Genomic DNA, 11,445 nt, shown 5'->3' with positions numbered 1-11,445 from the left:
CCTGTTATTCATAATTATGTAGTCATTGGCTTTCCCTAGGATATTGGTTTTTGCAAACTATTTTGATACTATACAGTTTGTAATCACTTTTTTACCACTTTTGATACACTACAGTTTGTCAGCCTTTCTACCCTAATCACTGTGTAGAATATATATTTCAATGTGATAAATATAGTTTAGGCTCTCACAAAATATCAAGATAGAGACAATGTGTTCTGTATTACAGTATGAACTGTTGCAGAAGTAGCTAATGCCTTTATTTGTGTAACTAAGTGAAAATGGTGAGAATAACTCAGATAATTTTGTGAAATAGCTAATGTTGATTGAATGTACTGGTGGAGTATCTCATCTGTATGATAAGAACACACTGAAAACTAGCAAGTAAAAAAACATCAAAAGAAAGACTGCAAAGAGGAATTTACCACTGACCCTTTGTTTATCAAGAACTGTCAAACCACAAAACAGGGGGGCCTTGTGAGAACATAAAAGATATAAATTTGCTCTGCAGTATGGCATGTACTTTATAAAAATGAATCAAGTGTCAAACAAAGCAAAAGAATTCCTTGGACATGTAAACTGGAAAGAATATTTGAATGTGTGTAACCCTCCTGAGTATGTATTTAACCAATACAATGAAATGTTATGTAAGACAAATTGTTGTAGTTAATGGTGTGCCTCTGGCAGTTGTCAAGCACCCAGCATGCTGTTTACTGATCCTTTTATCCCTTATTAATCATTTACAAATTGTAAAGAGTGAGCCTTGTTTCTCACATGGTTTAATCAAAAGCTGCATTTTGTGTACAATAAGAGTGAAAACGGGTTGTGTGCCCCCCTGGCACTGGGAGGGGGAATGAGGAGCCCCATGGGGTGCTGTGAAGAGCAAGAAGAGACCCCTGAGGAGAATCAATGCCCCCCACTGGCCCCAGTGGCCCCCAGTGCCCCCAGTGTCACAGCACGTCATCGTAGTCATCCCGCTGTCCCTTGTAGGTTCCCATCAGCTCCACGTTGGTCACATGTGGATCCTGAGGTGGGGCAGGGCCAGGGGACACCTGTGGGGGCCATGAGAGTGACACCAGTTGTGGGGACCTGGGTGGAGGGTGACACTCATGGGTGATGTGTCCCTGTCCCCTCCCTGAATTCTCCCACTGCCTGCTCGGTGCCAACATTCACTTTCTCTTTCCTGCAGCAGAAAGAAGAGGTCATTCGTCTGGTTTATAGAATCCTTCCAACCACTGCTCTCCCCACAACTCCCTCACAAGAAAAACACAAACTAATCCCAAAGAAATGAGACTTTTTTGCTCCCTTTATGATTCCCTTGGTGCATCCCACAGCAGCATTTCCTTGTGGATAACAGAGAGTGTGGAATCTCCCTGAGTGTCCAACAGCTCCATGGGATTGTTCCCTGCATGCTGGGCAGCAACCCAACCCATAAGGAAGCCTTTTGTTGGGCCGTCTTTAGGAACTCTCCCCATTCTGCTAATTCCCACCCTGAAACTTGATTGACTTCCCATGCAGGAAGGGCAGAAGCTCTGTCCATCCTTGGGACATTGCACAGGAATCTGTGGAAATGCCTGTGTGTGCCTCAGGGTCTGATTCTCTGGTAAATCCACTCCAGCCTGCCCTGAATTCCCCTGCCAGGGCACTCCGTGCTCCTGCTGTGACACCCCTGTTCCCCAGCCCCTCGTGTGCAGCCCCTGCTAAATATTTCCACACTTTTTCTTCTCTTCTGCTGTGCACATCCAGAATCCAAACCTTCCTTCCAGGAGGTTCCAGAAGGCTGCAGGTTTTGTTAAAGACACAGGATCCAGGTTATGTTGTTGAGCAGATTGTTGTTGTCTTTGCAGTAGTTTTGTGGTTTTCTCAGTCCCTTGGGCAAAGGGACAAAATGAGCAATTGCTACATTTCCGGGCTGGTTCCCTCCAAGCTGCCCTTGTATGGGGCTTTTCAGCCAGCCCTGCTCTGAAAACCATCAAAGGCCCTCGCAGAGCCACTGCTTGGGCTCCCATTGGGTTTTGTGCTTCTTGCAGGGCTGAGCAAACCATAGACAGGCCTTTTACCCCCACAGAATTCTCACCTCTGCAGCAGCTCTAAAGCTGCCAGAATCAAAGCCAAGGGGGCAGGGGGGACCCTCAGGTCCTGGCTGCCACCTGGGGCTGGCCAGAGCAGGGCTGGACAATGGCCATCCCTGTGCAGTGGGGCTGGGCCATGGCTGGGCCCTACTCTTGGATGGCCACTGGCTTCAAAGAGGAGGAGTTTGGGAGCCCCTTCCTTGCCTGGGCTCCATTTCTGAGCTGCACTTGCTGGCTCAGATCCAGCAGGGGACAAGGAAGAAGGGAAAAGTCTGGCCACCCTCCAGACCTTCCATGCCCCAGGACAGGATCCCCTTGCTCAGCATGTGTTCCCCCTGGGACAGGATCCCTCCAGGAAAGAACCCGCCCCCAGTGTAACAAACGTGTCAAAAAGCCTCTTCCTTCTTCTGCAGGAAAATGAAAATGTTGGTGGGGGCAGGGGGTGGGGAAACTTGATAGTCCCATCCCCCACAGCCTCCCCAGCCCTCCCTGCAGACCCCTCACCCCTGCTTCCCCCACCCTGGACTTCCTCCAACCCATTTCCTGCTCGTGGCCTCCACAGAATCATCAAGGCACGAACTGGGGGTTGTGAAATTGAGGGGAAAAATGACGGGAGTGGAAATAAAGATGAGAAAAAGCCCCTGGGGGCTATAGGGACCCAGGCCCAGACTTTCTTGGTACCTACCTGGGATGACCCTCCCAAAAAACAAGCATCCTGGGGGAACTTTGCTGGGCCCTGGGTCACCCAAAAATCTGAGGCACCCAGGGAAGGAGCTTTGACCCACGGGCTCACCAAGCTACTGCCCATGCCTGGTGCCCCCATTCCCCTCGGATCCCAATCATGAGAGCCCCATTCCTTCCATCCCCCCTTTCCTGGGACCCCCATCCCATTACTGCCATTCCCCAGGATTTCCATGGCCCAGGACTTCATTTCCAAGGAACCCTCTCCTGTTCATTCCATCCCCTGAAATCTCCCTTTCTCCAGAGCCTTTTTTTCTCCCAGGACTCCCCATTTCCCCGGCACCCTCATCCCGAGGACCCCCTTCTCCTGACCCCAAATCCCTGGGGCCCACATTCCCCTGGGACTCCCATCCCTGAGTTCCCCCCAGCTCTGGGGACCCCCATTGCCATGCCACCCCCCCTTCCCAATGACTCCCACTCTTCAGCACCCCCATTCCCCAGGCACCCCATCCCAGGGATCTCCCATTCCTCTAGACACCCAGCCCTTGGTCCCCAAACCCACTGAGCCCCCCAGTCCTGGGAACCCCATGTCCTACTTTGTCCCACCCAGCCTTGTCCCCAGCCTGTGCCCAACTTGTGGCCACCCTGCCCCACCAAGGGCCACCTACACATGTGGGGACGGATGTGACCTTGCTTCCTTCCCCTTCATCCGAAGAGCCGCCAGCCAGGGGAGCAGTGGCCACAGCAGCGAGTGACAGCCAGTCCACATGGCTGGGGACACTGGGATGGCCGGGAAGGTGGCACTGCTCCTGTGGGGTGAGTGCCCTGGGCACAGGCCTGACAGCCTGGGGATGGGGAGGGGAGGGTGCACAGGGGGGCTGTGGGGTCCCCTGAAGTCCTCAATGCCAGCAGGGCATGCAGCCCGGTGTGACCAGAGTTGTGGGGTGGCCGTGGGGGCAGGAAAAGAGGACAGGATGAGTGGAACTGGGATGGGGGGACAGGGACAGGGGGATAGAAATGTGGGGACATGGATGTGGCAGAAGGAACCTTGTGGCTGGGGCAGCTGGGGAGACAGGGATACAGGGGCAGGGACAAGGGGACAAATACCATGTTCTTGGGCGATGGGGACAGGTACCATGGGAATGGGAGCATGGGCACAGGGCCATGGGGCTGTGGCTGTGAGGCTGGTGGGGGTGACCTGTTCCAGCACAGTCCCCATGCCTGAGCATGTGTTGGCTGCTGTGTCCCTGTCCTTCAGACCTCTGTGCTACACCAAAGCCCCCACTGCGAAATTTTGGAGAAACCCCACACCCCAATGCCCCTGAGCCTCTGTTCCTGCAGTGCCACCCCCTCCCAGCCCTGTCCCTTCTCCCTTTCAGCCCAGACCCTCGGCCTCGCTGGTGAGTCCTCGGTGAATGCCATGTTCCCACCCCGCTGTCCCCAGCCCCATGCTGGCCCTGGCAGGCTGGTGTCCCCTGTCACCCACAGGTGCCCAGACCATCCAGCTCCTTGTGGAGCCCCCCTGGATGCCGCCGGTGGAATGGGACTGGGTGACACTGACCTGCCAGGGCTCAGGGAGCGCCGGTGACACCACCTGGTACAGGAACGGGCAGCGCTGGTGGCAACTGGGACGCGACCGCCTCATTGTCACTCTGAGTGGCACCTATGAGTGTGACAGACCCGGCAGTGGGCTCAGCCCCACCATGAATGTCTCAGATGGTGAGGGAGGTTTGGTTGTCCCCAGGCTGGGACCCCGAGGGCTCTGGGTGGGCTCAGCTCCCTGGGTCCCCTCCTGGGGTGACCAGAGCCTGTCCCCAGCTCTGGGGATATCCCAGAGCATCCTAGTGTGGTCGAAAGCACGGGGGCACTGGTGGCCCCTGGTGCGCTGGGTGTGGCCCAGTGTGGAGGTCCCAGTGACATGGGGATGCTCCAGATCCTTAAGATGTGACAGGAGCCCCCTGTCCCCCAGCCTGGCTGGTGCTGCAGGTGCCGGCACGGGTGCTGCTGGAGGGGGACACAGTGACACTGCGCTGCCGGAGCTGGAAAGACAAGCCAATCATGTCAGTGTCCTTCTACCACGAGGAGGAGGAACTGGGAGTGTTCCCCAATGGCACCCAGCTGTCCCTGTCCCCTCTGCAGCTGAACCACAGCGGCCGCTACAGCTGCAAGGGCCTGGTGGGATCCTGGGGGTGGCAGGAGTCAGCGCCAGTGACAGTGACAGTGCATGGTGAGCACCCCAAAGCCCCCACCCCAACACTCCCACAGCCCTTCCCCAGAGACTCAGTGCCACAAATCCCCCTCCCCTCTCCTGCCCTGAGCTCTCCCCTGTGCCGGTGCTGGAGGGTCCCCCCGAGCCCACTGAAGGGTCCCCCCTGACTCTCAGCGGCCTCAGCACCCCCAGACCCCTGCAACCCCAAACCCCACTCCTGCATGTGTTCTACCGGGATGGGCAGGTGGTGGGGGGCCCACAGGGGTCCCCACAGTTGCTTGGTGCCCATCGTGGGAGTCTCCCACTTGGGGAATTACAGCTGCCAGGTGCGCCTTGAGGGGTGCCCGTGCGGAAGAGCAGCACCTGGCTCCGTGACACGGTGAGCAGTGGGTGCAGGGATGGGCACGGGGAGCCCCCATTGCCTGCTCAGGCCACCTTGGGTACCTCTTTGCCGCCCCTTACACCTTTCTTGTGTCCTTCTACCTCTCCCCTAGTCACCTCACCCCTCTCTGGTGTGACCCCAATTCTGACATCCCCCATCACACCCATTCCCACCCGTCCCTATCCCCCCACACCGGCTGCCAGCCCCTCCCTGTGACCTCAGCCCTGTCTCTGTCCCCACAGTGCCTGTGGCCAATGCCACCATCACCCCTGGTGTCCTGGAGGTGACACCGCAGGACACAGGGATGCACAGGGACGCAGGTGGGGTCACACATGGTCACCAGGGAGTGCAGGACCCCTGGGGTGATGAGTGACCCTGATGTGTCCCCCTCTGTTTATTGCAGTGGCTGCTGGGGTCAGTGGGGCCCTTTTGTTCCTGCTCCTGCTCGTGGGTGTCATTGTAGCCTGGCACCGGTGGCACTGTGTGGGTGGGTGACAATGGGGGGACGGGGGTCATGGAGAGAGGTTGGAAGGGCCCCGAGAACGTGGGCCGTAGGGTGGCACCCACAGCCCCTGACTTGGGAGGGGCTGAGCCCCCAATGACCATGGCTCAGAGAACTGGGGAGGTGTTGGAGGGTTTTTCAGGGACTTTGGGGGTTCTATCAGGGGTTCCCCTCCCTGCCAGGCTTGGGGTTCTGGGGGCTCAGGGTGTTGGTGCAAGTGAGGTTTTTCAGGGATACTCAGGTGCATCAGGGATACTGGGGGGGGCTGCGGAGACTTGTGTGTCTGGTGGTGGTTCAGCATTCCCAAGGGTGGATGGGGGCCTCTGGGTCTCCAAAGTCACCCCTCCAGTTTTCCTTTGCAGATGCCAGGAAGCACCAGGAAAGGTGAGTGCAGGCTCCAGCCATGATACACCTTTTACCTAAACCCCCAGGACCTCCCATCTCCTTCCACACACCCCCTTAATCCCACAGGGCCCACCCAGACCCCCTGGCACCCACAGTGGAGGATCCTCAGGAGACATACATGAAGCTGCAATGGCAACCGTGGGAACCCAGTGACATCTATGACAGCCTACACCAAAAGTTGTGATGCTCTGGGAAGCGGGTGGCACTGGGTGACACTGGGGGTGCTCCCTCCATGGCTCCTGTGGTTGCCCATCCTTCTGAGGGAGGTGGTCATGGGTCAGGGGGAGGCTACACAGAGTACCCTCTGCTCCCCATTTCCTCTCCCCGTACCCCCAAGGGCTGCCCCATCCCTTTGCTCGTACCTGCAGGGGCTCCCAGGCCCCATCCAAGTGCCCAAGTACCCTCAGTGACTGCCCCATTCTCTCCCCACAGTGCTTGCAGTACACCCAGGTCTTCCCCATTCCCCCTCCCACTACCCCTGTCCCGTCCCTCTGTAAAATGGGGAGTTGGGGAGGATTCTTGCTGAAATATTTCTCAGATGAAAATGAAGCACAAACACAGCAATATCATATCTGTGAACTCTGTATTGACTAAGGAGGGTAAGTGTTCTTACCGAAGGGGGAGAGAAGAGAGTAGAAAGGGAAAAGGAAAGAGAGAGAAACAGAAGACAGGGGCAGCGTTACCACAAGAAGCCCGGGAGCTCTGTGGGCATCAGCTCGGCAGATGGAGTGTGTGTGCTGCGAGCCACGGCGAGCCCACAGGGCTTTTGTGAGTGGCCGGGCAGGATTTCCACGCGATGGCACCTGCGTGTGTCTGGCATCGGCCAGCGATGGCTGCAGGCTGGCTGCTGCGGGCTGGCTGCGGGCCGGGGCTGCGGCACTGGTGGCTCTGGGCTGGCTGCCGCGGGCTGGTGCTGCGGTGGGCAGGTGCAGCAGGCTCGGTGCTGTGGGCAGCGTGGGAAATGCAGCACAGACTGCGGGTGGGTGCAGGCAGCATCCGCTCTATCGGGGAAACAATGCAGGAGTGCAGGACAAGCAGGAATGAGCTACCTGGTGGAAGCAGCCAAGCAGTGAAGAACGGGTGCAGGCAGGGAAGAAGGACCACCGTGAGGAAAAGGCGAGGGGGGAGTATAGCTGATATTTTTGTCCGACGTCCAGAAGGAATGATGCATCTGACTCCATCTGTTCAGAAGGCTAATTAAGTACTTTATTCTACTACATTTTTCTATATTATATTACATTACATCTAAACTGAATCTGCCAAGCACTCACCTGCACTTCACACTGCACAGAATCTCATGACTGCCAGCCCATGGTCCCGACACACACATACCTGGATTCAATGGGTCAGTGAATCAAAGCACTCACAATAGAATCCAATCACCAATTCCCTTCAGGTAAACAATCTTCCACAGTGCATTCCACTTTTGAACAACACACCAGCATTAAATGAGATGAGCATTGTTTGGATCATTTTTGCTTCTCTCACTGCTTCTCCCATGTTCAGAGAATGTGAATCCCACAGGGGAGGAGGGCCAAACTGAGCCTCCAAGCAAGCCCCTGATCGCTCCAAGAAACCCAAAGCCAAAGTCTCCTGTTGTGTCATACTTTGCTGCTTTTATATGTAAAGGCTCCTCCCACAGCCTGATTTCCTGGGCATTTTTTCACACATCTTTCCCAGGCATCTGTCTCACCAGCCAGTGGGGGTCACTCACAGCCCCATCATGGAAGCTTTCTCTCCCCTGATTGTCTGTTGTGTGAATCCTCGCCAGGGACAGTGTCCCCAGGATATGTACAACCCACAGAGTCATTTTTCACCTCATGTGTAGGATGTGTTGAGACATGAATCAAAATCAGATTTGTTCCTCTGAACCCCCATGTGCTTAGTGGCTCTGCAATCCCCCTCCCAGTGCTCCCAGTGAGGTGGCTTACTGGTGCCTGTCCCAGTTGCAGGGGTGCACAGGACCTGGTTCCCTGCTCCAGGCAAAAAATGCAGCTCTTTGGTTAAACTGGCAGGAATGGTGTTTCTTTGTTCAGCTCTGTCAAGGAAGCTGAACAAGGTGGGAACCTCCCTTGGAATGGAAAATACGACCCCCTTCTCTCTGAACTATTGTAACTTATAAATCACGGGGCTTTTAGGCACAGATGTGGGAACAGGAATAATTGTCCTTTACTGGTATGTATTGTGAGAAACACGTTAATGGAAGTTGTCTTTTGCTGGATGTTATATGAATTGATATTACATTATTGGTTATGTTGTTGATAAAATATTGTGATGTTAGTGTTGGGACAGTGAGAGTAGTCGAAGCTGTGGCGGTTGCCATGCAAGGGTGGGGCCCAGCCATGGCCCGGCCCCACTGCACAGGGATGGCCATTGCCCAGCCCTGCTCTGGCCAGCCCCAGGTGGCAGCCAGGACCTGAGGGGCCCCCCTGCCCCCTTGGCTTTGATTCTGGCAGCTTTAGAGCTGCAGCAGAGGTGAGAATTCTGTGGGGGAAAAGGCCTGCCTGTGGTTTGCTCAGCCCTTCAAGAAGCACAAAACCCAAAGGGAGCCCAAGCAGTGTCTCTGTGAGGGCCTTTGATGGTTTTCAGAGCAGGGCTGGCTGGAAACCGCCCTGCAGGGGCAGCTGGGAGGGAACCAGCCCAGAAATACAGGAGTTGATCATTTAGTCCCTAGCAGCAAGGAACTGAGAGAGCCCCAGAACTGCTGAAAGGACAACAACAATCTGCTCAATAACCTGACAGGGACGCTACTTCTTGAACAAAACCTGCAGCATTCTGGGACCTCATGGAAAGAATATTTGTGTTATGTCTCAGCTGCCAGACAAGAGGGAAAAGTGTGGAAATACTGAGCAGTGGCTGTGCCCCTGCCCTCCTCACCTGCGCAGGGCACGGGGAATAAATAGGGCTCTGCCCCGCCCCTGCCATGCCCCTTCCAGGGTACCCCTCCCCTTCCCAGAGCTGTGGGATCTTACCCTGGCAACGCTCGGTCCCCACACATTGCGACAGTGGCTTCGGACACGCTGCCACGGTTGGTTTGGACACCCCGTGACCATCCAGGCATTCCCAGCGCGATGGCAGCTGGGCTCCTTCCCGGTGCCCCGGGACCACCATTGCGGTCCCTCCTTTCCGTGAACCCCACAGCAGGGTCTCTGCCCCGGCGCTGTCCCAGGCTCTCCCCTCTGCCTTTTCTCTCTCTCCATGCACGGGGCTCCCCAGTGGGGTCCCAGTCGGTCCCTCCATCCCGGCCCCTCCCAACCGCTGCCTCCCGGCCCCTCCGGCCGCACCCCCCCAACAGCCCCGGGGCCGGCACTGGCAGAGGCTGCCGAGCTCCTGCAGGATGAGACGTTCCTGGGGCAGCGCCAGCTGAGCGGGGCCTGGCTCCTTCACACCGTCCTTGCCCGCAGCCCTCGGGCTCCAGCAGCCCCGGGCGGGTCCTTCGGGATGTGCCGACTGCTCCCGGAGAGCTGCCCTGTGTCGGGAACCAGCCCAGGAGCACCAGAATCATTCCCAAAGCCTGGGCCGGGACCTCCTGTGAGGCTGAGCCTGAGCCCTTAGGGGTTTGGGAGCCCGATGGGTGTCACTGCTCTGTCCCAAAATCTGGGGGAGCAGGAATGACAAGCTGTGCCCCACCATGGCCCGGCCCCCTGGGCCTCCCCTGAGCACCCTGCAGAATTCCCAGCACTCCTGCTCCACCTGCATGCCCAGGTGCTGTTCTCGGGGGCCCCCTGCTCCAGCCGCTCCCTCCTCAGCTGCTGCTCCAGCTCAGCCTTCCTGGCCAGCCAGCGGGAAGCAGCAGCCACATGGCACAGGCACTGAATCATCCCCAGCACCAGCAAAAACCTTCCCGGCAGTAAAGAAAGCTCCTTATGGGCAGAGGTGGGGGCATCTGACCCCCAAATGGTATCCAATGCTACCTTGTGTCCCCCAAAATCCTTGTGAGAGGCAGTGGAGCCATGTGTTTGTGCACCGGGATGCTTTAGGAGCATGGCTGAACTTCAGGAGCCCCAGCCCTAATTACAACACCTCCTTAAGGGTCTGCAGCTCCCAGAGCAGAACAGGGGCATTGGCCCAACCAGCTCCAGTTTTGCCCCATTTTCCCCTCCCAAGGCAATGCCCCCAGCCTTGGCTGTCCCTGTGCTCCAATTGAGGCAGCAGACCTCTCGGGACTGTGGCTCTGCTCTCCTCTTCTTACTCCTTCTCCCTGTGTGGCTTCTCTGTTGGGACCAGCAGTGGCCCAGGAAGGGCAGGAAATCCAAACGTGCTCTGAAACCCCCTGAAGAGCCCCAGCAGAGTCAGCACCGAGCTTTCCTCAATATCCCAGAGCAATTCAACATTCCCAGAGTTGCTGTGCAAGGACTGAAGGAGGAAAAGGGAGTGAAAGGCTGAGGGTTTGCAGGAATTGTGGTGTAAAGCCACCAGAGGTGCTGTTGTGGACCCGAGACCTGCCTGGGGTCAGGCGCTGCCTTCTTTCCATTCGGGATCATGGACAGTGGTCGCAGGCAATGGGCAGGACGTGTGCCTGATCCCGGGACACTGCTATGCGGCCACTAGGCACTGGGATCCAACCTGCTGCCTTGGCGGCTTCTGCCCGCTGCCGGTGGTGGTGCTGGGATCGATTGGTGCCTGTGAGTTTGCAAAAGGAGCGATTTCCCCTCCTGCCTCCCGTCCAAGGCTGCCATGGTCCCTGAGGGGATGGAGCTCGACCGAGGCGCCCCCTGCTGGCCGGCAGTGCTCCCTGCAGCGCCCCCTGCTGGCCGGGAGTGCTCCTAGCAGCGCCCCCTGCTGGCCGTGGTTATAACTGCCACAAAAACCAACAGCGCTGAGCGGGAGGGAAAGTTCTGGTTTTGTGTTGTTTGTTCTGTTTTGGTTTATAAATTTCCCAGTAAAGAGTTGTTATTCCTTTTCCTGCACTTCTGCATGAAAGCCCCATAATCTTTGAAATTAAAAAATGTTTTAGTCATGGGTCTTCTTTCCATTCCAGGAATGTTTCCACTTTTCTTGACAGATATTTCTCATTTCAATGAGTAGCCAAATCGTGTGTTTCAGCATGGATGGGGCAGATACCTTAAGAGGAGACACGGTCAGGGACTTGGCCACCTCTGCCCTTTCAGCCAGTTGGGCTGCTAAGGGCCCTCTCCCCAGCTGGCACTTCTTGTCATCCGGCCATTCAGGAGCTGGCTTTGGCAGAGTGTCAAAC

At 56.6% G+C, this 11,445-nt stretch overlaps 1 protein-coding gene across 1 annotated transcript; it reads left to right on the top strand.

Annotated features, from left to right (window-relative positions):
• Window positions 1-4,165: 4,165 nt before the first annotated feature.
• On the top strand, window positions 4,166-6,432 carry LOC311165886 (low affinity immunoglobulin gamma Fc region receptor III-like; the record flags this gene model as incomplete). The annotated part of the gene is made up of 5 exons (XM_084227380.1): window positions 4,166-4,469; window positions 4,720-4,977; window positions 5,745-5,828; window positions 6,206-6,227; window positions 6,315-6,432. The coding sequence occupies 5 exons, from the start codon at window positions 4,166-4,168 to the stop codon at window positions 6,430-6,432; spliced, it is 786 nt and encodes a 261-aa protein (XP_084083506.1).
• Between the last annotated feature and the right edge of the window lie 5,013 nt (window positions 6,433-11,445).

The sequence above is a fragment of the Fringilla coelebs genome (assembly GCF_963513975.1).
Source record: "Fringilla coelebs genome assembly, contig: SCAFFOLD_30, whole genome shotgun sequence".
Classification (NCBI taxonomy): domain Eukaryota; kingdom Metazoa; phylum Chordata; class Aves; order Passeriformes; family Fringillidae; genus Fringilla; species Fringilla coelebs.
Note: the sequence above shows the minus strand (reverse complement) of the source record. Positions and strands in the feature narration are given on the sequence as shown.